The sequence below is a fragment of the Cebus imitator genome, unplaced genomic scaffold (assembly GCF_001604975.1).
Source record: "Cebus imitator isolate Cc_AM_T3 unplaced genomic scaffold, Cebus_imitator-1.0 Scaffold209, whole genome shotgun sequence".
NCBI classification, from domain to species: Eukaryota; Metazoa; Chordata; class Mammalia; order Primates; family Cebidae; genus Cebus; species Cebus imitator.
Window position 1 is genome coordinate 574,521 of NW_016107524.1, and position 26,605 is coordinate 601,125.

The 26,605-nt window shown below is 35.8% G+C and overlaps 1 protein-coding gene across 30 annotated transcripts in view; it reads left to right on the forward strand.

The window, feature by feature from the left end:
* Positions 1-26,605, forward strand: part of NRXN1 (neurexin 1) — a 1,144,745-nt gene that overhangs the window by 522,048 nt on the left and 596,092 nt on the right. For all 30 annotated transcript variants that reach the window (XM_037745697.1, XM_037745699.1, XM_017548539.1 and 27 more), the window contains 3 exons: positions 16,332-16,454; positions 23,817-24,198; positions 25,413-25,603. In XM_037745697.1, the coding sequence (XP_037601625.1) occupies positions 16,332-16,454; positions 23,817-24,198; positions 25,413-25,603 (696 nt within the window). The remainder of the gene's footprint in view (positions 1-16,331; positions 16,455-23,816; positions 24,199-25,412; positions 25,604-26,605) is intronic.

The window sequence follows — 26,605 nt, forward strand, 5'->3', positions numbered from 1 at the left end:
TCTTCTCTGTTTCTTTCATCTCTTTCACTAACTCTATACTCTCTATATGTTGTATATTCAACTTCCCTAGAAAGAGAATCTAGTGAATCCATTACTTACCCTTGTCCTGTTGGGCTAATCTTTCAGTTTAGGTCACCCCATAACCTATTCACTGGATCTTAGTTTTGTGGTAGGTGATCCAGTTGGTGGCTCTGATTGGATCCGCTGGTAATTCAAAAGCTGTCATTAGCGTAGAGGCCACATGACAAAACTCTCCTCAAAGCAGAGGTAGGAGCAGCAAGCTTTCTCCACAAGCATCTTTTGTCTATGTTGTCTGACTAACAGTTGTTTTCTGTTTAGCTATAAAATACTCATTAGAATTACAATCTGTTCAACATATTACCAGCTAACATATGGTACATAAGTGAAGTGGCCAAAGCTCTTTAAATTATGAGATGATCAGAGAATTTGGAGATTGAAATGTTCTGTATGTTCAGAGCTCTTATTCATTTCTTTTACTTATTATGAATTTGAGCAAAAAGCAAGATGGATCTTCACATGTACCCCAAAACCTAAAATGCAATAAAATAAATAAATGGGAAGAAAAAAAAGAAATGCATTATGAAAACAGCATTCCTAAAGATAAGAAACACTAAAAGGCTAAGTTACTCTATTGATTATCTATTATTACTTTTTCTTTGAAAACATCATTCATACAATTGTGGAAGTTTTTCACTCTCCAGTTGCACTTCCCAGGAGATCACTCTAAATACAGACTTGAAATATTTTATGCTTAGTACTATTGGAATAAATTATATTTCAAATTCAATTGTCCTTTTCTAGAGATAACTGTTATAGTTAAAATTGCTTTAGAAATTTATGATTTAAGGTATGAATTTTTTTTAAATAAAAGCCCTTTTAAATGTTGCTTATGAAGAATGTAGGTTTCTAGTGAAATTCACTCATTAAATTTTCAAAAACATGGAGAAATCAATCAGCTATAAAATCAGGAAGTTTCCAATGTAAATAGGCATGAACTTCTGTAGAACCTGAAGAATTCTAAAATATTCTCCATTTCAGTAGTTGCAAAGTAGACTATACACGTAAAAATTAAAGCCAAAATATTATAGAATTAACATGCTATAATGACACGACTTAAAGTTGCTTTTACAGATTTTTTATGAATTATAAAAGTTTCTAGTAAAAGAAAGTGAAAAAGAAATTATTTAATCAGATAATGCAGGAGTTCTCTTAGTATTCAGACATATTCACCTAATAGTGTTGAAATAGGCAGACAAATGTGGAGTTAGACTACTATGATGAGTACAATAAATAAAAATCATAGAAACCCCATAAAATAAATTATGTTTAATAAATCAGCTGAGAAATTTTATACTGCTAAATATAATATTTTGGTAATCAAGTAATTATGCAATCAATTAAGTAAAATTAGTTTCGCTCATAGGCAGTGAAGATGTAATCAGTATCTCCTATTTTTTTGTTATCAATTATAGAACAGGCAAGGTACCAAGGAACCATAATAACAAAATTGCTTTTTTATTATGTTTCTAGAAGCATATCTCTCAAAATGTTTATAGTATCTGCTGGTGAGATTGAGGTAATTTTTAGTTTTTTGTTTTTATTCATCATCTATAATTTCTGCAATGACTTCTTTTCTTTGCTTTTATGATTAACAAAATCAAAAGTGGGTAAAAGTAAATGTTCTGTTAAAATATAATTTAAACCAATTCCACCAGGATAAAGCCACACTAGAGCATATATTTGTAACATGTCATGTACATTTTAAATTTATTTAGAGACTAAATTTCCTACTAATTTTGACTTTCAAACTAGAATGAATATCTTTCAAAACAACATTTTGTTCCTAGTTAGAAATAATATTCATATTTGTAGGCTAAAGAAACAGAAAACATACAAAAGTAGCTTAGGATTTCAATTTCCACAGAAAAGTTTTATTAATGTCTTAAATGTCCTTATAGCACATAATACTGGGCACATTATGTACTCAATATAGAACACATTGTATAATGTGTGCTTCTTTAAAAATATAGAGCCATGGTATAGGAATGTTTTTGCACCCTGTTTTCCAATTTTAGCAGCATGTTGTAAACATTATGTCCTGTCCTTGAATAAAACATACAATATTTTTAAATGTAATCTATTACTTCTCTTAGATTTTATGCCAAGGTGATGTAAAGCATTTCGAGGTCACTGAGCCAGTTGAAGTAAGATATAACAGCGAGGAAAAATATATGTACCAAAGGAAATTAAACCATGATTCTTCAATGATCTCAGCTTTCTCAGATGATAACTGGTTGGGAGCATCTGTAAACAAGATCATGAGAAATAAACCAGAGTTGAATAGCCATACATGAGAAGATGCTGCTAGATGTATTAGTGTAAATTGTCATTATTGACTGTAACCTACTAATAGAAAGTCTAACATAGTCTTACCTTAGGAAGATCCAGCAGGAACAAGCACAGAGACATAACTCAAGATTTCTATCAGTTGTTTGACCAGCTCCAAGGATCTTTCAAACACTGTGTCTTCAAATAAACCAAGTTAATTTGGCCTAAGATTTCATTGCTAAGTTATTGTTATAGTGGAACAATTGCCATTTTATAACGTTTCCTGGAGCATAAGGTGAGCCATTCATTTCAGAAGACATTTGTCCAAAGATAACTTCAAAGAATTAATTCAATTTTTTTAGTTACTAAAATAAATGGTCAAAGAGAATCATAGCACTCAAGCTAGTGACTAAAAGCTAACTGACTAAATAAGCCCATGATGATTACAGAAAGCAATTAAGTTAGCACTATTATTACAATCTTAAAATTCAAATAAAGAAGGATTTAGCAAATAGTTATATTATTGCTTAGAAAAAATATATTGCATTCTAATGTTCACATGATGAATGGATTAATAATGATGTACAGTTCGTCCATAGCCTTCATTTGAACAATCATGGTGTAAATAAACCAAAAGAAAACAAGACAGATGAGATGTTACCATTCAACAATTGTCACATTTCTTAGAATGTGTTTCCTTTAAGCAAATAGGTTCATAAAGTTTAGAATCAATTCTGAGAAATAGATTTCTAAGCATTATAATAACTTCCCAGGGAAAAGAAAGGAAGAAAAAATAAATAATAAAGACAGAAACTTAGGTTCATTTTTTTCTCTAATAAGGCTTCTTACTTTTGGAAAAAGTTTGTACTAGAATATCCAAAAATACTGAGGGTGAACTAAATGTTGTGAATTCATTCTTGTACTTAATAGTATTCAGCTACCCTTATGTTAAGAAGAAATAGAAAATAAAAGACAGGTAAATTCATTGACCTTGAATTATGAAAAAATGTACATCCTTCTTGACCTCATAAAAATAAATGCTATAACTATTACAGTGGTGTATTTAGACATGGAATAATATATTTAATTTAAAAAATTACATATGTGACTGTAATCCATGGCTTTTTTAATGGAATATCAATAACATTTGTAAATGCCCAAATGCTCAAAATCCATATGCTTTTTGATTTTTTTTTTATTCAGACAACTTGGCATTGTGTAGGTATTGTATAAAATGCATTAAATGAGTATTAGTATAAATCAGCATAACCCTTTTCTTTCACACTACACCAACAAAGAATATATTTTCTGTTCTTAATGCTTACTTAAAAGCATATTGAACTATTTAGTACTCAATTTTATATTTGCTAGCAGTCCTATTATGTGATAAGCATTCCTTGGAAATGACCTTTTTTAAAAATAAATAAATAAAATCACAGTCTAAATGTTTACTTCCATTATATTAGGCTTATTTTATTATGCTTCTTAAACTTGCCAGTTGAGCTAGATTAGATTTAAAGATGGCTAGTTTTAAAACATATATTCTAGCAATATATTTATTTAATTTGTGTTCATTTTTACTGTTATAAATGTAATTATATTCTTAAAAAGTAAATTATAATTCTTAAAATGTATGTTTTTACATTGAAAAATATTTACATAAGAGATATTTATCCTGGTCTGTCATAAATGGGTACAATCAATAACAAAACTATAGAGGCTACATGTTTCTTAGTAGATGATTTTAACCTTGTTTATTCATTTGCATAGGCTTTGAAATTTAGACCAGAAGAAACAAAGCAGGAGGTGAAGCATTAAAAAATACTGAAGTTTGTTTTGTAGATAATAGAGTAAGTTTAGTATGATTTAGGAAAATGGCAGAAAAGTCTCTGATGGGTGTTTCCAGCAACTCTCCAAGGTTATATCCACTTGAGAACAAGATTTATGTTTTCTTGTAATTAAATACTTATTAAGTTTTGAGTTCCCCAAATTCCTAAGCCAACTATTTCCTTTGGACTTGGAAGTTACTGACTTCTGGCCTTAGGTCATTTTGTTCTGCTAGGCTGTATGCATTATCAAATTTATTTTCAATGTAGCTGAGCAAAAAAACTGTCCAAATAATTATCCAGATAATTGAGTTACTCAAGTTCTCCAACTGTAGGGGCTGCCAAATTCCATCCTGCTAAATATGAAAACAAGAGGACAGAGTTTTCTTTTTTATTTACATTTCTTAGTGAGTGGAGGTATTAAAAGTTGATGCCATTATTTTTCATCAGCTACTTGGCTTAATTTAATATCAAGAGATGTTTCATCTACCATTGAAAAAAAATCCCACAAAGTTTACACAAATAAACCCATTCAACAGCTACTTAGTGAATGACTATTATGTTCAAGGCACTGAGCTATAGGACATTTTTCTGAGATTTTAAACTCATTGAGTAGAAGATAATAATGACAACATAAAACTGATGATAGTTACTATTATCACTACTATAATTGAAAGCTTACCATAACTCAGATGTTGTTTTGAGTTATTAAGAAGTATTAAATACATTTACATTGTTTCTAGTATTAGCTTATGTGATAGAGGAGAATATTGAAGCTTGCAGAAAATAAGTGGGTTGCTCAAGGTCACACAGCTAATAACTTGTAGAACCAGGATAAAATCCAGCAGTCTGTGGGTCAAGAAATAAATGCAATAGATTTAGTCATCACTTGACTATTTAATTTTTCCAGTGTATTTTTTAAAGTTTATAAAATGCCTTTCTTCTGTTATTAGTGTTTTTTTTTTTTTTGAAAAACAAACATCAAGCTTAATATCTGACTTTCTCTCATTTGCTCAAAGTAAATGAGAGATGGGGATGAGTATTTTAACTGGGGATGAGTATTTCTGGTATTTTTAGCATAAAGAAATATTTCTGTCCTGAGGACTCTATCGCTTTGCTTATTAAAAAAAAAAAAAAAAGAGGCAAATATCTCCTTATAAGGACATTCTGATTAGTTCTCAAGAGTATATCCTTGGCTAAACTGTGGAGCACTGAGGATGAATAGAGAAGGAAAAGAGAGAGGAGTTACATGGCTCAGCAGGTAGTTTTACTTCCTGGTTCTGAGGGTTATTGGTCTATCACCAAGCCCAGTTCATGATTGGCGCCTGGCCTGGCCAGCAAGCAAGCTTCTCCGACACCCCAGAGGCCGTGTCATTAAGTGCAGACACTCTGGGGAAGGTGACTCTACTATGCTTCTCACATTGATAAATAACGAATTTTGCCTCCAGCCTTGTCTGCACATTCCTGAATGTAGAATTTACTAAAGGAAGCTTCAATAATAAATAAGCATAAAACTTATACTCCTAATAAGGACTGGATCAACAGCATACAACTGATGCAGTCACCCAGGGCCATATGCTGAGAAGGGCCCTGGGCTTGGGTTAATGCTCTACTGCTACCACCTTGAAATTTTTAATTTTGAATAAGGACTCCACATTTTCGTTTGCACTGGCCTCTGAAATTATGTGGCTCATCATGCCTCTAGTAAAGTTAAGAGGCAGAAAAAGGAGAATTTAGAAATGCCATTTACACTTCTAATTTTAATTTGTAATTAAATGTTCTAGCTGATTCTTGTGAAAAAAATAAAACAAACGGGTTTCACTCCCAAGCCAATACCTAGAAATTGAGAATGATAACATAGAAACCTGTAATGAGGAGTTATTTTTTTTTAAGTGGAGGACAGATTATTTGAAAACCAGAAAGTAACGGCAAAGTCACATAGTAGGCTGAAGGTGTCGTAATTACAACCTGGGAAACATATCCTCTCGTCATTTGTAGGTAGGAAGTGCTGCTGCCAGGAACCATGACTTAGGCATCAAGCAGTGGTAGCTCCTGCTTCTGTTTCTATCCTCTCGTCATTGTTATAATGACAAGGCTTGGCCCCAGCTTCTCACAAGGTCCTGCCTCACCCCAGAGACTATTGTTCCCAAAGTCCACTGCCAAATAAAACTTGTTAGTACCTGGAAAAGTTGATATAGGTAGAAACTTAATTTTAAACAAAGGTGCATGCAGGCACACACCCACACCCACACCCACACCCACAGGCAAGCACTCACCGAGCATTTAATGAATGTTTCTATTCCAGATTTGCAGAAGACGAAAGGCACTAATTTATCCTAGATTTTAGAAGTAAAGGGACTTTGCGACTGATTTGTGTCGTTTAAAGTAGCAGTCTCCAGACTTTTGGGCACCAGGGACTGCTTTCATGAAAGACAATTTTTCCACAGACTGGAGCGGTTTCAGGATAATTCAAGTGCATTACATTTATCATGCACCTTATTTCTGTCATTATTATTACATTGCAATATATGATGAAATCATTATACAACTCACCATAATGTAGATTCAATGGGAACCCTGAGCTTGTTTTCCTGCAACTAGTGGGTTCCATGTGGGGTTGAGGGGAGACAGTGACAGATCACCAGGCATTAGATTCTCATAAGGAGCATGCAACCTAGATTCCTTGCATGTGCAGTTCACAAAAGGATTTGCACTCCTATGAGAATCAGATGCCACTGCTGATCTGACATGAGGCGGAGCTCAGGTGGTGATGTGAGCAATGGGGAGTGGCTGTAAATACAGGTAAAGTTTCTCTGGCTTGCCTGCTGCTCACTTCCTGTTGTGTGGCCTGGTTCCTAACAGGCTATGGACTGGTACCTGTCTGTGGCCTGGGGTGAGGCGGATCCTGGGTTTAAAGCCTTTAAAAATTGCTTTTAATTGTTTCACAAGAAAACAAACAGCAATAAAAGAGTTAGGAGAATGAGTATTATTAAAGTTGTGTTAGAGTTCATGGCAATATTGAATCTAAAACTCAGGTCTCCTCATACTTAAATTCTTGACTACGTTTCCATTATTATTTGTTTAATATGCAATGTAAAATCTATGAGAAAGGAGATTTTTTTTTTTTTTTTTGAGACGGAGTTTCGCTCTTGTTACCCAGGCTGGAGTGCAATGGCGCGATCTCAGCTCACCGCAACCTCCGCCTCCTGGGTTCAGGCAATTCTCCTGCCTCAGCCTCCTGAGTAGCTGGGATTACAGGCACGCACCACCATGCCCAGCTAATTTTTTGTATTTTTAGTAGAGACAGGGTTTCACCATGTTGACCAGGATGGTCTTGATCTCTTGACCTCGTGATCCACCCGCCTTGGCCTCCCAAAGTGCTGGGATTACAGACTTGAGCCACTGCGCCTGGCGAGAAAGGAGATTTTAAATTGCCTATTTGAGTTTGTCTTACAGAGTCTTGAAAACTATACCTCTCAAGCCAGCTCTCCGTTTTAATGAAGTTTTATTGAAACACAGCCACTCCATTTGTTTACATACATTTTATGGTTGCTTTCACATTGCAGTAGTAAAGTTGAATAGTTGCAATGGTGAACACATGGCCGGCAAAGTAAAATATATTTACTATCTGGTCCTTTACAGAAACAGTGCTTTGACTTCTGATCTATTAGAATGTAAGTTCCTTTGACTTTAACTTGGATATTCCCAATGCTGAGATCAGTATTTGGCACAAAATAAATTTTAGACAAAATTAATAGCATATGGGTGCCGTGAAACCCAGAACGAATAAGTAGTTAAATGGGATAAACAACAGACAAATAGGACCATTCACTTTTAAAATTTTATAATTCTCAGATGCTACCCTACTGCAACTTCTCTTCCTAATTCAGTTACCAGGTGCTATAGGAAGTTTAATGGTCTAAAATATATTGAACACTCATGTATAAATATAGAACCAATTTATACATAAAAGGTGGTTCTAGCCTTTCTTTTAAAAATTCTTACCTGTCCATTATGTATGCAGTTTGTTAGGTGATGGCTTTGGGGAAACACCGATCAAAATCCTCATGCTCAATAAATGGTTTAATTGAGCAAGTCAGATTAATCACTGAAATAACTAGGTAGAGTTTTAAAATAGAAATTACAATTAATATGTAAGGCAAATAAAGTGAACGTTAGAAACAATTGGTTTGAACTATACCAGAGAATACATATCAGAGGCAGGGTACCTGATAGAGATGGTTCATTTATGTAGTTAGCCTCTTTAAAATATACGCACCACTAGAGGGAGATCGCTACCTAAAGGGTATGTGGAGATGCAATGAGTTTAAGCTTGTGGCACACACATCTAAGAGTTTAAAAATCCAAATATAACTGGTATGGGTTTGGTCTTTTCAAGTTTCTTTACAGCCACATCCACCTTTCAGTCCCAGAGGCATCTGCCAGTTTTGCCTCTTAGAAGTGTTTGCTTGCATTGCTTGAAGGGTTCTGAGCTTCGTTTTATTCCTCTCTGTTGTTCTTCACTACATTTTCCCTCTACATTTGTAAACCAGTATAAATTGTTCACAAGAAATTTGCACACAAGGCTTTCTAGCAAAAAGAATCAAAATTTAGTATTGTGTACATCTTATTTTAACCCAACAAGATTAAGCAAGTCGTTATTGATCTATTTCAGATCCCCTTGCAAATATATTTTACATTCATTTTTATATTTAGGGTGAATACTTATGAATTAAATAACCAAACACAAATACAGGGAAACCTCAGGTTAAAATGGCAACTGTTCCAAAAAATATGACTTTGGGAGGACTAATTTCAAAAGGTTAGACTATGCAGTATGCCTGTTCAAATAAAAACTGTGGCTGTTTCTCTCAATATACATTTTTATATAGTGTATAGTATATTTGACTGTCAACCACTTTTGAATGGTAGATCCTTTGGTGGTTTGCAGATCCCATGTACTGTTAGTTACCGTATTTTTCATAAAAAGGAGGGAAATTCATTGAGGATACACAAGGTGCAAAGCACCTAACACATCAGATTTGTTATATCCCTTAGTCTTTGCAACAAAACTGTAAAATAAGATAGGCATTATTATCCCACATTTATAGATGATGGAAAGAAAGCTCAAAGAAACTGACATACCCAAGCCTAAGCCACCGTCAAATGCAAAACCTGCGTTCAAATCCAAGTTGATATGACTCTCAATCAAGTACAAGCTTTTCTTATGATACACGCAGTTCTCCCTTGAAATATGTGAGAATCTACATTTGAATCAAATGCGAAGAGGGATGCAAAAAAACTCACTTTTCATCACTGCTTCCAAAACTGTGTATGGCAGTCAGGTTGTTTGTAGACTGTACTGAATCTGCTACGCAAAGCAGGTGGATTTATTTAACACGTATTTAGAACAATATTATTGAATATATATAAATCTAAGTAGGGAAAGGCATGACATGCAGAAATCAAAGAATGTTTACTTTCTCTGACTCTGGCAAGACAATAGATAATCCATGTTAGAGAGGTCCCGAATAAGTTCAAGGCCCAGACATTAATTTCACCCTGCTAATAGCAAGGAAGACAGAGGCAAGACAACTAGTCATCCATGGAGATGTTTATAAAAGGAGAGTTGGACTAAGTAGCTCAGCTTCCCTTGAATGCTATTCTTTCTTTATTCAATATAGTCACTTAGTATTCTGTGCTCCAATACTTTCAAATATAATTCTTAGTGATTAATGAAATAGTTGTAAACGTAATTAATTTGGGAAGAAATCCAATATACAATTTTTTTAAAAAGAAAAAACAATTAAGTTGTTGAAATGCAATAAAAATCCTGAATCTTGTCTCCCTAAGGTTAGAAAATAAGAAAAGCCAATCTGTTGCATAACTCATATGACGTAAGAAGAAAAGATATACCAAATCTTTAGGAGAGAATATATGAATTTAAGCTTTGTAATTAAGGGAGTATTGGGAATGCATGCTAGAGGGATGATAATGTGGACAGACTGAAACTGGCAGGCCTTGATATACATAATACATGATGTTCTGCAGAAATAGCTTCTAATTCATAAGCCACAAAAGTCCTTTTTGTAAATCAAATGTAATTTTAAAATCAAGGGGTTATTTGAAAATACTTTTAACAAACCTTGGCTGGAGTTTTCTGAAAAAGTTATTCTTTTTTTAAAGGGAAAAATAAACCCCCTAGTTGAGGGGGTTTGTCTGTTTGAAGCTGACTTTCAAACAAGGGATTCAGAGTCCAGGGATTCCAGGTGACACCTCAGGGGCCAGGTTAGGCTGCCTCTCTCTCTCAGCAGGGCAACTTGTCCTTTATATGGTTTCTCTATTCTTTTATGCAAGATTATTTGAGGAAAAGAAGTAATTCCACTAATTCAAAATAATGAGAAAACCTTTGCCCCAGCTGAGCTCCTGGATTTTCACATTGCACAACCAAACAGCCATACTTAGCCTGCATAAGATGAGCTTAGGGAAATACTGAGTCAGATTCCCTCACATTGTCCTTCCCTGGCTTGATTCTTTGAACAGGTGAAAGAATAACATGCCTTAAGTAAAAGAAAATGTGCTTTAAAGATTACTTCATTATTTCCCCTCGTAAGTTTCTGGTCTGCAATTTTGTGTTTAAACTGAACTTGGCCATAAAGCAGGGGAATATCCTGGTACACAGAGAAGTATGTTATTTCTCCTGCTTGATCATTTACTGATTAATTGGTGCTGTGTTCTGTGAATGTTGTCAAAACAAAAACAAAAACAAAAAACACAGTTTTCACCATTTAAAGTTGACTATATAAAATAATGAACACATTTTCTAGCACATATAAAAATTGTCTGCTGGGTTCCTTTGAGTTTAGTAATTCCGGGGTAGAAGAGCCTCTTGAAGGCTCTGTCTGCTCTCTGCTTACCGTGCCAAAACAAAAGTGATGAAATTAGTAATAGTGATAATAAAAATTAAAAAATACATTTAGAGATTTTCACTATACTATTGTACTTCGTCATGTAGCTGCAAGGTGGTTTTGGTCCTTCTAAGAATGAAAATATTTTGAAGCTGGCTATAGGAAAGTTTTTTAATATAGTTTTATGTAGGATTATCATTTTGCAGATAAAAATAAGAACAGAGAAAATTAATGTCATGCTCAAGGATGTTGATGACAGACTAGGGACAACATCCAGTTTTCTTTACCACTCGCTCCCATAAATACAAATTATTTTGTTCTGAGACTAATAATTAACGAGACATAAGAATCATATTGATGTGAAATGCAAATAAAAGTCATTGGCAAATATGGTTATTAACATGGCCAAAAATCTACCCTCTTTTGAGTAGATCTCTCTCTATCCCTCTCACACACACACATCCACACAGATACACACACACATACACAGACTAACACACACTTTCCTTTGTCCGTACCATGCCTCAAGTTGGGGTTAACTCCAACCCTTCTTAGGAGTTAATCCTAGAGATGTGTGGAATTTATGGATGAGTAGGTTGTGGAAGAACATCAGGTTACACTGAATTAAGGAAAACTGAAATGTTTATTGCTTATATTTCCATCTGTTATCAATAAGTTTTAGCTACAGGGTCACCAGCAAACCCAGTGAATATCACCACCCAAAAAACAGTTATACCGTAGATTAGGTCAAACTCTATTGAAAACAACTGACAGGTTTACTAAACTGTATTCTTGCTTGACTTTTACCTTTGCTGTAGAACAAATAGCAGTCAGTGACCAAACACAGACTCACACTTTGGTATAGCTTGAGAAATTCATTCTAGATCAGCATTGTCTAGTGAACAGAATAATTTTTTAAGAGTTTGTTAGTGCCGGGCGTGCAGTGGTCCACGCCCGTAATTCCAGCACTTTGGGAGGCCAAGTCAGGTGGATCACTTGAGGTCAGGAGCTTGAGACCAGCCGGGCCAATATGGTGAAACTCCGTCTCTATTAAAATAAAAAAATTAGCTGTGTATGGTAGTGGATGCTCGTAATCCCAGCTACTCTGGAGGCTGAGGCAGGAGAATCACTTGAACCCAGGAGGCGGAGGTTGCAGTGAGTGGATATTGTGCCACTATACTCCAGCCTGAGCAACAGAGCAAGACTCTGTCTTAAAAAGAAAGAAAAAAAAGTTTTTTAGACTGAGAGCCTAGAGACCTAGACTCCTTAAACAGTTGTGACGATAGGGACATCATCCTAGTGTCTTTGCACTTCACATTTCTTATTTGTAGATGATGATTGAATTTCTACACTTCTCATGTTCCTCCTAGTTCCAAAATTCTTTAATATAGCATTAGCCTGCAGAGCTGAATCCTGACCTGGTCGGATGAAATCTTAGCTGTGGGCATTCAGCATCATTGTACCTCTTACACTACTTGCAGATGATTATCTGTAGAAAAGACCTTTTAATGAAAATAGAAAATCTCAAAATCTCAGTATTCTCTCTACTTCTCTCTGCCTTTGAGACTTAATAATTCACTCAACCCTTCTAAATCTGCTTCTTTAACTACAAAATGAAAAATTAATACCTTTAAAGCTTAAATAATACGTTGCAGTAAAAATCAAGTGTAAAATTACAAACATATCAAAACTCCCCACAAAACATAAGGAATGATGACTTTAAATAGAAATAAGGCTGTGGACTTTCTTAAAGTGTTTAAAATATTGCTCACTGTGTTAGTGCGCTTGGGCTGCGGCAACAGAGTACAATAGACTGGCTGGCTTAAACAACAGATTTTTTTTTTCCCCTCAGTTTCTTGAAGCCTTGGAAGCAAAGATAAAGTGTCAGCAGATGTGGCTTCCCAGCTGGAAGGCAGCTGCCTTCTCTTTGTATCCTCACAAAGCAGAGGGGAAGCTCTGCTATTTCTTCCGTTTCTTGTGAGATCCCTAATCCCATCATGGGGTCCCACCCTTATCTAAACCTAGTTATATCTCAAAGGCCCCATCTTCTCATACTGTCACACTGGGGGTTAGAAATTCAACATAGTGAATTTTGAGGGACGCACACATTCAGTCTGTAAGACTCCCATTTATGCAGGGGGAAAGATACTGGCACAATTGATGCATGGTTTGATATCCACCAAAGGAAAGGAAATACTGAAAAGTCATTAACACCTTAAAGTGACTATAATTTTGCCATTAAATTCATGGCAAGAGGATAGACTCTCAAATTCAAAATTTCAACAATGAAACCATCTTTCTTTAACAAGTTTGTGTATGTTAAATTCTGTGCGAAAGTGAAATTCTGAAAAAACTTTAAAGATAAGCTGGAATCTCTCTTCACTTTATGGATGGGAATGCCGAGACCGCCGGAAGTTCAGTGTGTTAGCAAATGGGTGATTATAGGTGGAGACAGGTCCTCATTGATGTCACTTCTTCTGTATCATATATTTAGGAGCAGTCATTTCAGCATGTCTAGGTAGACATTGTATTACTTAGAGATTTACCTCCACCTGGACTTACACAGAGGGTGTGTAGGATTTGCTGACAGTGTGATCATTCTGTAGGGTGAAATGGGAGTCACCACGAGGAGCATCTTTTCCCCCTCCTTTGTTCTGATATGAGGAAAGTGAGAAGTTAAGTTGCTAGCCAAGGAGTCTCATAACTAAGAGGCTGAATCATGTAGGCAAAAGCTTGCAGGCTTTGAGTAAGTCAGGCCAAGGATGAAGTTTGGTTTTACCACTTTTTAGCTGTGTGACCTGGGGACACACAGTTTTAGCTTTAAATAGGCCCTCAGTTTCACATCTGCAAATTAATAATGTAAAGGTAAAACAAGACAACAGACGAAGTGCCTGCTACATAATAAGCACTCACCAACCCCCACCTTCTTTTTTATAGCAAATCATGGTCTAGCAACTACAATTCTTAACTCCCAGTCTAGTGCATTTTCCATTACACCTTATGTTGCATGGGTAGCATTGTTTTGAACTGAGACTATTAAGTGCCTTTTTAAAAACCTTATCTTCCAAAATCAATCTCTTCACAATTTTAATAATGCATGAAAGGAGCTAGAAGTTGGCCCACAGAGATTTTTACAAACCAAAGGGTTATTTTTAATTGGATTTTGTGCCTGTTGTTATGGAAATAGTTGTTGCATAGATTATGCATTATGACTTTACTGCAAGATCAAGCCCAGGATGGAGTATAACGATGATATCACCCTTATATATGCTTCTTTTCCTTGACAAAATGCATTTAAAAATGAAAAAGATAGAAGTAAAGCTGCTTCAAAAGCACGTATTTCTAACAAAATAGTACCTTATAAAAATAGCTCTAAAATGATATGTTCTCCTTTCAAGGATCAAAATGAAAGATGACCCTTACTGCCAGCAGGGTGCTAAGATGCTGCAGAGTTATTAAACACTTCTTTCTTCACTATTGAATTTAGAAAGAGTATTTTTTTTTCATTCTGGAACTTGCTTTCAACATTTGATCTCTAAGTATTTTTGCGGTTGCTGGACTAGCAGGCTTTCTCTAGTGATGTAACCATCAATCTCTTAAAACTGTTGTATCTAGAACAGTTTTAAATTCATGTATCTGGATTTGTAATTTAATTTCCCTAAAGAAACAAAAAGATATAAATAACTGAGGCAATTCATCCTGTCAAATTTCGCTTATATCACTGGCTCATTTCTAAGCCTGAGATACGCCATCCAAGGATGCATGACTTGAATTATTAGTAGCACCATAAGAGAAATTAGTAGGCTGGTCGATAGGCTGTGGTTCTGAAAGCAACAATGATCTTATGTGGATGGAAAACTGAGGTTTCTTCTACTTGGTGTCCTCTCTCTCTCTCTCCTCTTTCTTTTTTTCTTCTCCTTGGCCTGTGTCTTTACTTTCTTATACATCCTCCTGTGATCCTTGGGCATTAATTGGTTTTGCTGGCAGAATTGTGGTTAAACAAATTGTGAACTCCAGTCCTGATTCTCAATCTGTTGACAGCCATGAAATTCAATGATATAATGCCCTTCATTATTTTATGTACCAGCATATTTCCATACTTAAATACCAGGGGAAACATTCATTACCCAACAATATATCTTTAATGTTATTTTTTTCTCAATGATTCATAATGTCAGATTAGTAGAAATACTTATGTTTTAATAAAAATATCCAGTTATATTAAAAGGATTTTCCTTTGCTTTTTTTTTTTTTTTTTTGGGTAAGGGATAGACTCTAGCTTAGTCGTTTGAATAATGTCTACCAAACACCTTTCTGAAACAATATGTCTCTTCATTTAAATTTCATTTGCATAGGTTTATACAGATTCACTAGCAGTTCCTTTCCCAGTTATACTTCTTGCCCATTGCCCACTGGTAAGCCCTTGCCCTCCACTGTTGGTTAACACCACCACTTTTATGTCATGCTCAACAGTTAGCTGTACTATTTTTTTTCTTTCTTTTTTTTCAGCCCACTTACTATGAGTCAATACTTATACCTACACCTACCAGAAGTGCCTCCACCACACACAGAGAGATTTGCAGCATAAAGGTCAATTAGTTGTAAGGTTTATTTAGACATGTTTTTTCGACTCAACTTCCATAAATTGAGGTGGCTGAAGAACCTAAGAACTTGTTGGGCACTGGAGGTACCTGATATATGGCAGCCATCACACAATGTAGTACCTTCTCCCAGAATCCACTGGGAGACTTATCTACTCACTGAAAATGACTAGCTAATGAGCTACAGTCAGATGTCTTCTGGAGCTCAGAGGTTACATGATGGCTAGATACTTTGTTAACAGGAAAGTGGTAACTAAAAATCAGAGTATTTATTTTTTTAAATGTGTGTGTAAATTTGGTTGGGTTCCCAGTGCTATATTGACTGTGCCTATTTATGACAGCAGGTTAATTCACTTGTTATAGATCAATGCATAGGGTTAAAGATTTTTAAATTGTCACACCTAAATGTTTTTAAACTTGTCATTTTCCTTGCTTGCTATGACTCTAATGGGCTTGAAAATTGGTCCAGGCCACCTCTCTTCTCTCTCTCCTTTCTCTCCCTCCTCTCTCTCTTTCTCCCTCTCTTCTCTCTCTCCTCCCTCTCCCTCGCCTTCCCCCTTTCTTTGTCTCTTTCTCTCACTCTCTGTGAGGTTCATTTGCTTGACTGATTCTGAGTGTCCATAATGACTGTTTGGCATATTCTACAGGCAAAGGTCCCGAGACTCTTTTTGCTGGCTATAACCTCAATGATAACGAATGGCACACAGTGCGTGTAGTTCGGCGTGGAAAAAGTTTAAAGTTAACAGTGGATGACCAACAGGCCATGACAGGTAAACGCCCCATCCCCATCGTCTTTTGCTATGCTAACGCTTTTGACTCTCATTTCTTATAGGTGGTTTTGCAACCCAAGGCTGTACACAACTTGAAGCTTGTATACACAATCCATTTTTACTCCAACTATTCTAGTAACAATTTCATTAAATAAGCAGATTTTAAACGTTTTCTCTCTGAAATGACACTATTTCTGTCATATTCTTTGCCCCTTAATAGTGCAAGAAGAAATTATAATACGTTTAATTCTTATGGCCTGATAAATATCTTAGTGCCTCATCAAATATTGAAGTCATTGTTTAGATGCCAGTTTCTGTTTCGTTTCTTTGTTTTGTATATACTTTGGCAATGAACAACTGCAAGTTCTACTTTTTAATTTCTAGGTAAGTGGATAGATATATTGGCATTCTGTCAGATGAAATGCATTTTTCATTTAAAGCTATAATAGATCATTTTGGCCATTTAGCTCAGTTGGTTAAATCTAATATGAGGGATGTCAAGTTTAACCCCCGTTTTTAGATTCCTGAGGTGAGCAGTATGAAGGGCCACCCTAGAAACATAGGAAAGCCATATAAATGAGGAACCTTTCTGCCTTTATTTACTTTGAAAACAACTCCAAGCACATGGCTAACTGGGATCTTAGCTTCTTTTGCTTTTTTCATAGAAGATAGCCATGTTAATTATTCTGGTAAAAAGCACAAAATGGTCCTTGTGCAATGGATATGTGTCTGTTCACTCAATTTTAAGGAGGTCTCTATGCCCAGAGAACAGTCAACTGTATCAATGGAGCAATATTACGTATAGGATTTTAAACTTTTGAAAGATTCATTCTTTAACTTAGGGAAGGAAGGCAAAAAAATGTACAGGGAAGAAGAGTATCAGCTGAAGATCAGCAGCTTTGGTCTAGGACAGTTTTTTGAAGAGGGATGGATTGACTTTTAGATTAGCATTCATAGTTTGGACAACTAGATTTTATCAAAAGGCATGGGAATGAACAGTTAGGATCTAAGGTCACATGTAAGAGTTTGGGAAGAGGCAGCTGCCAATGGCAAGGTCTTGCCAGAACCACAGCACAGCATTTTTAAATCTCTTAGTGCCTCTTGAATATTACAGAGTCCTGTGAAGTAGATAGGGCACACATATTCCCATTTTGTAGATAAGGTAACTGGTACTCGAAGAGGATAAGTGAATTATGTTTCATTTGAATGTGTTACAAGATCTGAAGAGAGAACCTAGGTTTGTTTTTTGTTTTGTGTTTTTTGCTTGGTTGGTTTTCAAGTTACAGTCGATTGTTTAATATTTATCAATATCCTGGTAAGTGCGTGGCTCTGTAGTAAGTATTTTCTCTGGCAATGTATGATATTATAAGGAAAATACATAGATACGTATAAAACACAGATTATTACTGAGGGTACTATGTTGCATAGGGTAATGGATGAACTACTCGATAGTTGACATGAGTACTTTATGGTCTCGGAGTTTAGAAGAAAAGTTGAGGAATTTGGTTTCAAGTATTGTTTAAAGCAATTGATACTATTTGATCTAGGCTTTAAAATGAAAAGATAATGCAGGAGAGAAATCCACACAAGAAAGAATGGTGCTGATGGGGCTAGAGTAATGTTCAGGGAACTAAGAAGATTTATGTTGCTTCATGTAAGCTTATGGCAGTGGGCATAGCTAGAATGGCCTTTTGAGGCCGATTAGTTGGTGGTCTGGATGAAGGAGTTCGTGTTTCATAGACTTTCAGGAAATTGGAAGTTGCTGCATTTAAACTGAAGAATAAACTGAGAAAATATTTTTGAGCAAAATTCATTCTGTGACAGTGTTTTAGAGGGTCCAGGATGTAAAGTAGTAAGTCCTGTACTACAGTGGATGTATCGGGGATGAAAACAAAAGAATGGTGCAAAACATTTTTTTAAGAAATTTATTTTAGAAAGTTATTTCAAAATAATTTCAAATATACAAAAAGTTCCAAAAATATTACAGAGAACACTGTTATACCTTTACTATTGTGAACATTCAAGCCAATATGTTTTGACATTTGTACTCTCTCACTGTCTCTCTCTCTCTTTCTTATTTCTCTTAGCCAGTTGAGGGTAAGTTACATACACAATGTCCCTTTAACCCTGAATACTTCAGCATGTATTTATAAAAAATGGGAATATCCTCTTACCTAAGACGTGAAAGCTACTGACTTCAGTAAACTTTGCTTTTATACAATAGATTTTTCTATTCTGTCATCCACATTCCAGCTTTATCAGTTGATTTGATATTATCTATATGCTGTAAGCATGTTTCCCCCCCATCACAGTGTTCAGGCTAGGGCCAGCTATTTTTTTCCCCCCAGTGGTCATGTTTCTTTAGCTTCCTTTAATCTAGAGCATTTCCATAAACTTCCTTTGTCTTTCATTACGTTAACATTGTTGAAGTATATACTCTCCTCCTGCTTTGTATTAAGATAAAGTCACTCATTTTGTGCTAATCTGACATTTCCTCATGATTGAATTTATATTTTCCATTCTTGGATGAAATACTGCGTTGTTGATGTTGTGGACTCTGTACAGTAAGTATCCCGTCGAGGGTACATGCTGCCCGTGTCTTTGGTGATTTAATTTGACTATTTACTCAACATGTTGTACAGTTTCTCCATTGCATGATTACTATGTTTTCTCCCTTTTAACTAATAAACCATCTTTGGGGAAACATTAAGACTGTGCAAATATCCTGTATCTCTCTCACAATTTTGCCCTAGATTTAGCATCTGTTGGAGAGTTTTGCTTGATTCAGTCTTTACTATGAGCATTATAAAAAATGATTATTTTCAAACTCCAGCACTCCTTCCACATTTACAGTAAATGCTTAGCATTCTGCTGTAAGCAAAGGCCCTTCCTTCTCTCTCCCTTCTTTCTTTAATTTTTCTCCTTCCTTCCTTCCTTCCCTCCCTCCTTCCCTCCTTCCCACCTCCTTTCCTTCCTCTTTCCCTCATCCCTCCCTCCCTCCCTCCGTCCCTCCCTCCCTCCCTCTCTTCCTTCCTCCCTCCCTTTCCTTCCTTCCTTCCTTCCTTCTTCACCCCTCCTTCCTTCTTCCCCCCTCCTGCCTTCACTCCCTCCATCCTTCCTTCTCTCCCTCCTTCCTTCCTTCTCTCCCTCTTTCCATTTTGTCAAAGTTCTCATGAAAGGCAACAATTCATAAGAATAACTCAAACTTGGTTTACATAGTACATAAAAGGTTTCCAAATGTGGCAATGGAAGCTTTAGATTGAGATTTTTTTCAAATATCCTAGTGGCTACTTGAAGCCACCCACAAATCACAGACACAATGGGAGAGTATTATTAAATTTTATAGCAAGTCAAAAATCACAGAATGATAATTTTTAAAAGGAAAGTACTAGAGACTCTTCATGCAAAGTCCTACATTTTCCCCTGTCTTTAAGTTATAGTAATTCTATTAAGTCAAGTATCTGTTGAACACAGGGCAGTACATACTCAGGCTGTTCCTGGGATTGTTTGTATCTCACCTAGGGTCATGAGGATAGCAGTTGCCAGCAGAGAAGCCCAAGGAAGGAGATATCCTCGGTTATAGATGACAAGGGGTTGTACAAATTATGTGGAATCCCTGACTGGGAAGTCACTGGGTTTCAACTCCTCATCTAGTCTGTCTAAAAAATCTAGAATTGTGTTTGTTATATCTGTGTGTGTATGCCCTTTATTGAACAACATTCACCATACATCCAGTTACTCAAACCTAAAAGCCAGACATCATTATTTCCCTCCTTTCTTTCATTCTGTACATCATTAGTAAATCCTGGAAATTGTATCCACATATTTATCTTTTTGTTGATTATTTCCATTTCTGCTATAACTGCCCTAGTTCGCTTTCTAATCTCTTGTGCCCACAAAGCGAATACGTGCCCCTCCCCCACGAAAACACCCACACACACGTACGTTGAGTGTTGAGTCATGGTTAGCCGCTGCTTCAAATCCTCCTTAGCTCTGAGTATAAGAAGCACTGTGAGAAATCTGGACCCTGTCACTCCTTTCCCTCCCATGTGAACCACTAACCTACCTGCTCCCAGCTCTGCAGTCATGCCCTCTAGCTGTTTCTCATCCAAAAGCCTTTCTTCCTTTCTCCCCTCTTCCTGGAATCCACCCTTGATTCCCTTTCTCCAATTCTTATCACGGCTTTCTCTTTTTAATTCTTCAAATCTAGCTTAAATATCAAATCAGCCATCTTCTTTCATTTCATATTTACCAACACAGTACCCCATTCATCAAATTCGTAGCATTTCTTTGAGTTTTGTTACTATATATTTAAGCACATCCTTACCTCTTTTGTCTGCCTTTCCCCAATAGACCATGAGTTTTGAGAAAATGGGCCCTTTCTGCTCCTGTCAACACTATTTCTCCAATACCAAGCCTAGCACTTGACACATATGCCACACAATCAGTAATTTTAAGTGAATTAACAAGTGGATGTAAGGGAGGGTTATTTTGCTCGACATGAGAAATGTAACCTAACGCAGATCACATATTAACCTTGCTATTTATTTTGGTAAAAATATTTGACTTGGAAATATTGAGATTTCTATACAAACTCAGCATCTAGGAAACATGTTTTGGTTGTTATCTTATCGGAGATTATTGTCAATCTGCTATACCTTAGATATTTTGATCAAAGCATTTTGCTAATTCCAAATTTTCCTTGGTAGTGCTAAATGATTAGAACATTAAAAATCTTTCTGCTTCAAAGTCTTAATTTTTTTCCCTATTTAATCAACAAATGCCTACAGTAGCAGATGTGCCTCTATTACTGATGAGGATTAAACATTGGAGTAAAAAATCCTGAAGAAAAAATAATTTTTTAAAGAAAGCAGCAATCAGTTAATATTTTCTTAGTAAATAATGGTTTTTGGATGCCAATTCTCCCCAGTGAACAAACATATCTGCCATTACTGTATGTGTGATATATATGTTTAGATATATACATATATATGTATATATATATAATATTACATATACTTATTAATAAAGAAAGTGCTCTAAAACACAGATTATAATGTCTTTTCTTATAACTGGGCCACAGTTACTTCAATGCTGTTTTACGGCCTTTTTATTATTTATGCTCTGTGGGTACTTGATTCCTTTGAGAAAGGAAAATGAATGCTGTGTTATTTTTGTTTCTGAACTCCTTAGTCCTGTGAATAAACTGGTCTTTCCTTTTTTAGAGGGGGTAAGAACTTGACAACTGGGGGTAATATTTAACTTCAAGTGTTAGAAATTTTGTTTGTGAATTTTTTTTTTTTTAATTTTGGTTGTTTTATCAATAGAACTTTTAAGAAGATACATGGCAGTTTCAGGGCCAGAGCAGGTTTCACTGAGTTAAGGCTCATATTTTAATGTATCATAAGGATAAAAATCAGCACAAGGGGATATGAAAGCCCACATGTTTTATAAGCTTCTCATATTCTTCATTGTATTTAGCTCCCTAAATGCAATGTTGCTCGTGTGTTTAGAGCTTCATATTTGGACATAATTAAAGATTAATTTTATTTGTTACCAAAGAGGTAGATCCCCATGGAACAATATTGGGGTCATTGAACAGGAAGAACTGAGGGAGAAGATAGTAATGATGTCACGGGAGAAACCAGAAGTGACGAGGATGGAATAGCACTTTTGCATCAGATAGAGAGTCGGGGATTCTGGTGCTGAGGGTTGGGAGAGACAAGGCAATTATTTATGGTGACATTTTTGTTTTAAAAATATTTGCAGAAAGGGAATCAGAACAAATCAATGGCTGAAAAGAGAACATGCCAAGGATGGCTAGAATGTTGTCTCCGGGATCAAGGACTAATAAAGAGTGTTTGAAAATGAAATCGCATCAAGTACATTTTGGGGGATTTTTGTGCACAAATACGTTTATAATCATCAAAGTCAATTAACCAAATATGTAAATGGTTTTTCTTGCACAACAAAAAGCATGCCTTCTAAATTTTACTTACAGATACTTCCTTAAAATACTACCTAATATTTTACTGTCTTGACTAAAGAAATGGAAATTTGTCAAACTGGCTGAAGGGGGCACACATAGATGATTGTTCAATCTTCACTGGGGAAAAGGTCCAAAGCATTTTATCAGGAGCTGATTCTGGGATTAGCTGTAACTAATATTTTCATTCATATTATGGATGATGGAATAGTAGGTAACGTGATACATTTCCCAATTCTGGCAAATCGCGTAGGTAAGCTAGCACTGGAAGAACTTGATTAAAAAATAAATGTGCATTTTTAGTTGCAGAAGAGAGTGACTGACAGTTTATTTAGACAAGAGCAAGATGCTGGGTATGAACCACTAGTACAGGTATAAGTAACTTTTATTTATGTTGCACTTTAATATTTAGAAAACAAGTTCACATCTTTGCTTATTTATCTTACCTTCAACCTTGCAAACAGGTGAAATGTTTACTCTGGAAATAAGGATGGGACTAAGTTTGCTTTCAACGGTTTGACAGAGAAATAGGGAGGGACAGAGAGAAATGAGGACTGAGCGGAATAGTCAATTGCTAAATAAATTTGCATCCAAGCTTCACCCTAGGATGTTTAAAGAAGATTTTTGCCTGGTGATATGATGCATGCTAGGCTAATTTTACAGGTATTACCAAAATTGGGAAGCTTTGACTTAGTATATGTTGCTAAATTTAGTTATATAAAACTTAAGGACAAAAAAAATGGCATAGGTACAGAAATCAGCAGGATTTCTAATGTGTTTAGAAGACTAGTGTGAACAAAAACTATGGCCATTATTGAACACAGAAGAGGGAAATTGAATAGTATATATTTAACTTCTAACACACGTTCATGTTTCATTATTGGAAGAAATGGCTGCAACTCTCCACTATTTCTATTGGGTATAGGAAAATATATAGTCACATTTTTTTCCTGGAAGAACATTTATAAAGAATAACATCACCTAACCATGAAGCTTGAGATGTATACTTACCAGTGGTATGACTGAGAATAATCACTGCTCCTAATCCATCTCTCTGTCCACCCACCCTTCTTACCATTTTCCCTCTTTCTCTTTCTTTTACTATTTCCTCTCGCCTTTTAAAAGATATGTTTCTTAATGAGGATGATTTTTGTTAAGACTAAAATTTGGACAAGGATTAAAACCTGGCCTAAGAATGTTTTATTAGATAATCCAAGTTTACCTTTTAGCATCATTTAGATGTCTTACCATATGCAACTGAGTACCAATGAGGTATCTGGCTTCTTGTATTTTAAAATGTGATATTATTATGAAAGCCTAAAGTTGAAAGTGCCTTTCAGATACAGAAAATAATCATATGTTCTTCTCTTTTTTAGGTCAAATGGCGGGTGATCACACGAGGCTGGAGTTCCATAACATAGAGACTGGCATCATCACAGAACGACGATATCTTTCTTCTGTCCCCTCCAATTTCATTGGACACCTGCAGAGCCTGACGTTTAATGGAATGGCATACATTGACCTGTGTAAAAATGGCGATATAGATTATTGTGAGCTCAATGCCAGATTTGGCTTCAGGAACATCATAGCAGACCCTGTCACCTTCAAGACCAAATCGAGCTATGTTGCCTTAGCTACCTTGCAAGCCTACACTTCTATGCATCTTTTTTTCCAGTTCAAGACAACATCCCTAGATGGACTAATTCTGTACAACAGTGGGGATGGAAATGACTTTATTGTGGTTGAATTAGTTAAAGGGTGAGTACATGCCCGTTCAATAACAAATAAGTAAAACTTTGGAAAAACAGACATCAGTTTCCAAAAAATATACACTAAGAATAATATATTAGCTCCTAAGTTGGGGGGCAGGGGCAGGCAGAGGACAAATAGGGATGTATTTGTTTAAATCATCTCTTAGGGATCTTAAATTAATATGGATTCAGGACAGTTTTTTGCACATACATTTTCACACATGAGATACAAATTACATCAGACTGTAATGTATAGAAGGCATGTCATGAATCTTATACTTCAAGTGGGCATTTCCTGACTACGCACAATGTAATCCCACAAAAGCATTGCTACAAGTTTGGAGGATACTCTATGCTAAATTAAATAGCTAATTCAAGTACTCAGATTATTTAAATTTCAAAGAATCCTTTTAAAACAAACTTCTTTCTATGTCAGAGTTCCTTAGAGAATTTAGAAAGGAAGATTTGTGTAAACTTTTCTTAAAACTGTGAGGAAAACTTAATGTATTTTAATTGATTTGAGCATTTATTCATTCATTCTGCAAATATTATTGCATATTTACAATAGGCCACATCACATGCCATGCACTGATATACATATACATCCTTCTGCAACCCTTGTGCACGTCTCAGATGGCTACCACTGTGAGTCATACCCACACACACCAACATACAATCCTAGGGTTTGTAGATGAACACATAAATAGAAAAGAAAAACGCTGTGACGTGTTTCTTGAAATGATCACATGCAAAGGCTCAGGAGTCTTCAGGGAAATTAGAAAAACCTGTAGAGCAGGAAGTGGGTATTTGATCTGAGTGTTGAAGGTTGAGTACACATTTCCTATACTCAAACAGGGATTCGAGATAAAGGAGAAAAGCCGGTGCAAGAATGAGAACAATGTCCATTTCAAGTGGTTAGAAAAGGATGGAGGGAATTGTGGAAATAGGGAAAGCATGGTGAAAGATACCTCCTTCCAAATTCGTAAATTTAAATGTAGACCATTATTTTAAAAATCATTTTTACCATTTCCTTTAGTGAAGACACTGAACAATCAAAGTGTTTGTTTCTTCTTGTTAGCTGAGCTTCTACGTAACTCATTGTCATGACCTCTAGTAAGGATGAAACCATTGGAAAAAAAAAATCTCCATTTGTAATATCAACTTTAACTTTCATCATAATTTAAAAAGTGATGGCAGCTTCCCCTTTCATTCTTTTCCCAGGTACTTACATTACGTGTTTGATTTGGGAAATGGTGCTAACCTCATCAAAGGAAGCTCAAATAAACCTCTCAATGACAATCAATGGCACAACGTGATGATATCAAGGGACACCAGCAATCTCCACACTGTAAAGATTGACACGAAAATCACAACACAAATCACTGCTGGAGCCAGGAACTTAGACCTCAAGAGTAAGTGCATGATAAGTCAGAGTAACCAGTCTTGCACCACACAGTCTCCCTTCACCTGGAAAATCCTTTGCTTAGGGGTGCATTTGTACCTTCTGCAAAGACTGACGAGAATTTCATTTTCAGCACCTAATTAATAATACAACACACAAGCCTCTGCTCCCCCTTTAATGTGGTAGGAACCTATGTATTTTTAATAACAGCTTAAAAATGCAGCACCTAAGAAAGCATGCATGATTAAAATACAGAAAGTGAGAAAAATATAATATCGGTCTTGATATTAAAAAGGCATTTGTAAGTTACTTAAGCCCCAAGAGTTTTCAATTGATTTAAAGTTAGGGAACCAGATATATAAGGAGCTTATTCTAGAGCTTATTAGTTTTCTTTCCTTGGTGAGGTTTCCCAGATACTGTCGGACTCCCTGATGAATAGGAGTTTGAGGCTGGCTTGGATGACCCGTGTCTCCAACAGTGAATTCTATCCTGCATCACACACCACACACACACACACACACACACACACACACACACATGCACACATGGGAATGCTTCTTTCACCAGCTGCTAAGAAAGTCTTACCATATACTTCTTTTGCTTATTGACACTTCATTTCTCAAATGTACAAGACAAAATGCTTAGAAAACATGTCAATAATAGGAGAGAAATGACAGAAGTTTCTATTTGAATCCCTTGTGATTCACTAATAATGTATGTGTGGATCCCATCTCATTTAACACTACAACAAGCATTGCAGATGGTATTATTACCATGTTATTCTCAATGTAGAAAATCTGAGGTTTGAATGACTCCAACACCCTCCCCCAACCCCACTGATTCTTCTGCTGTATCCTGATGCATTGCAAAGCCTCACAGACATCATTGCAGGCATAATTTTTCTTGGAAAGTGTTGCTCATTTTTATTGATGGGATCTTTCCATTTGATTCAAAAGTTAGATACATTGAGGAGGGAAGTTAGGAGACTGGAAAGAGAAAATTCAACAGAGTT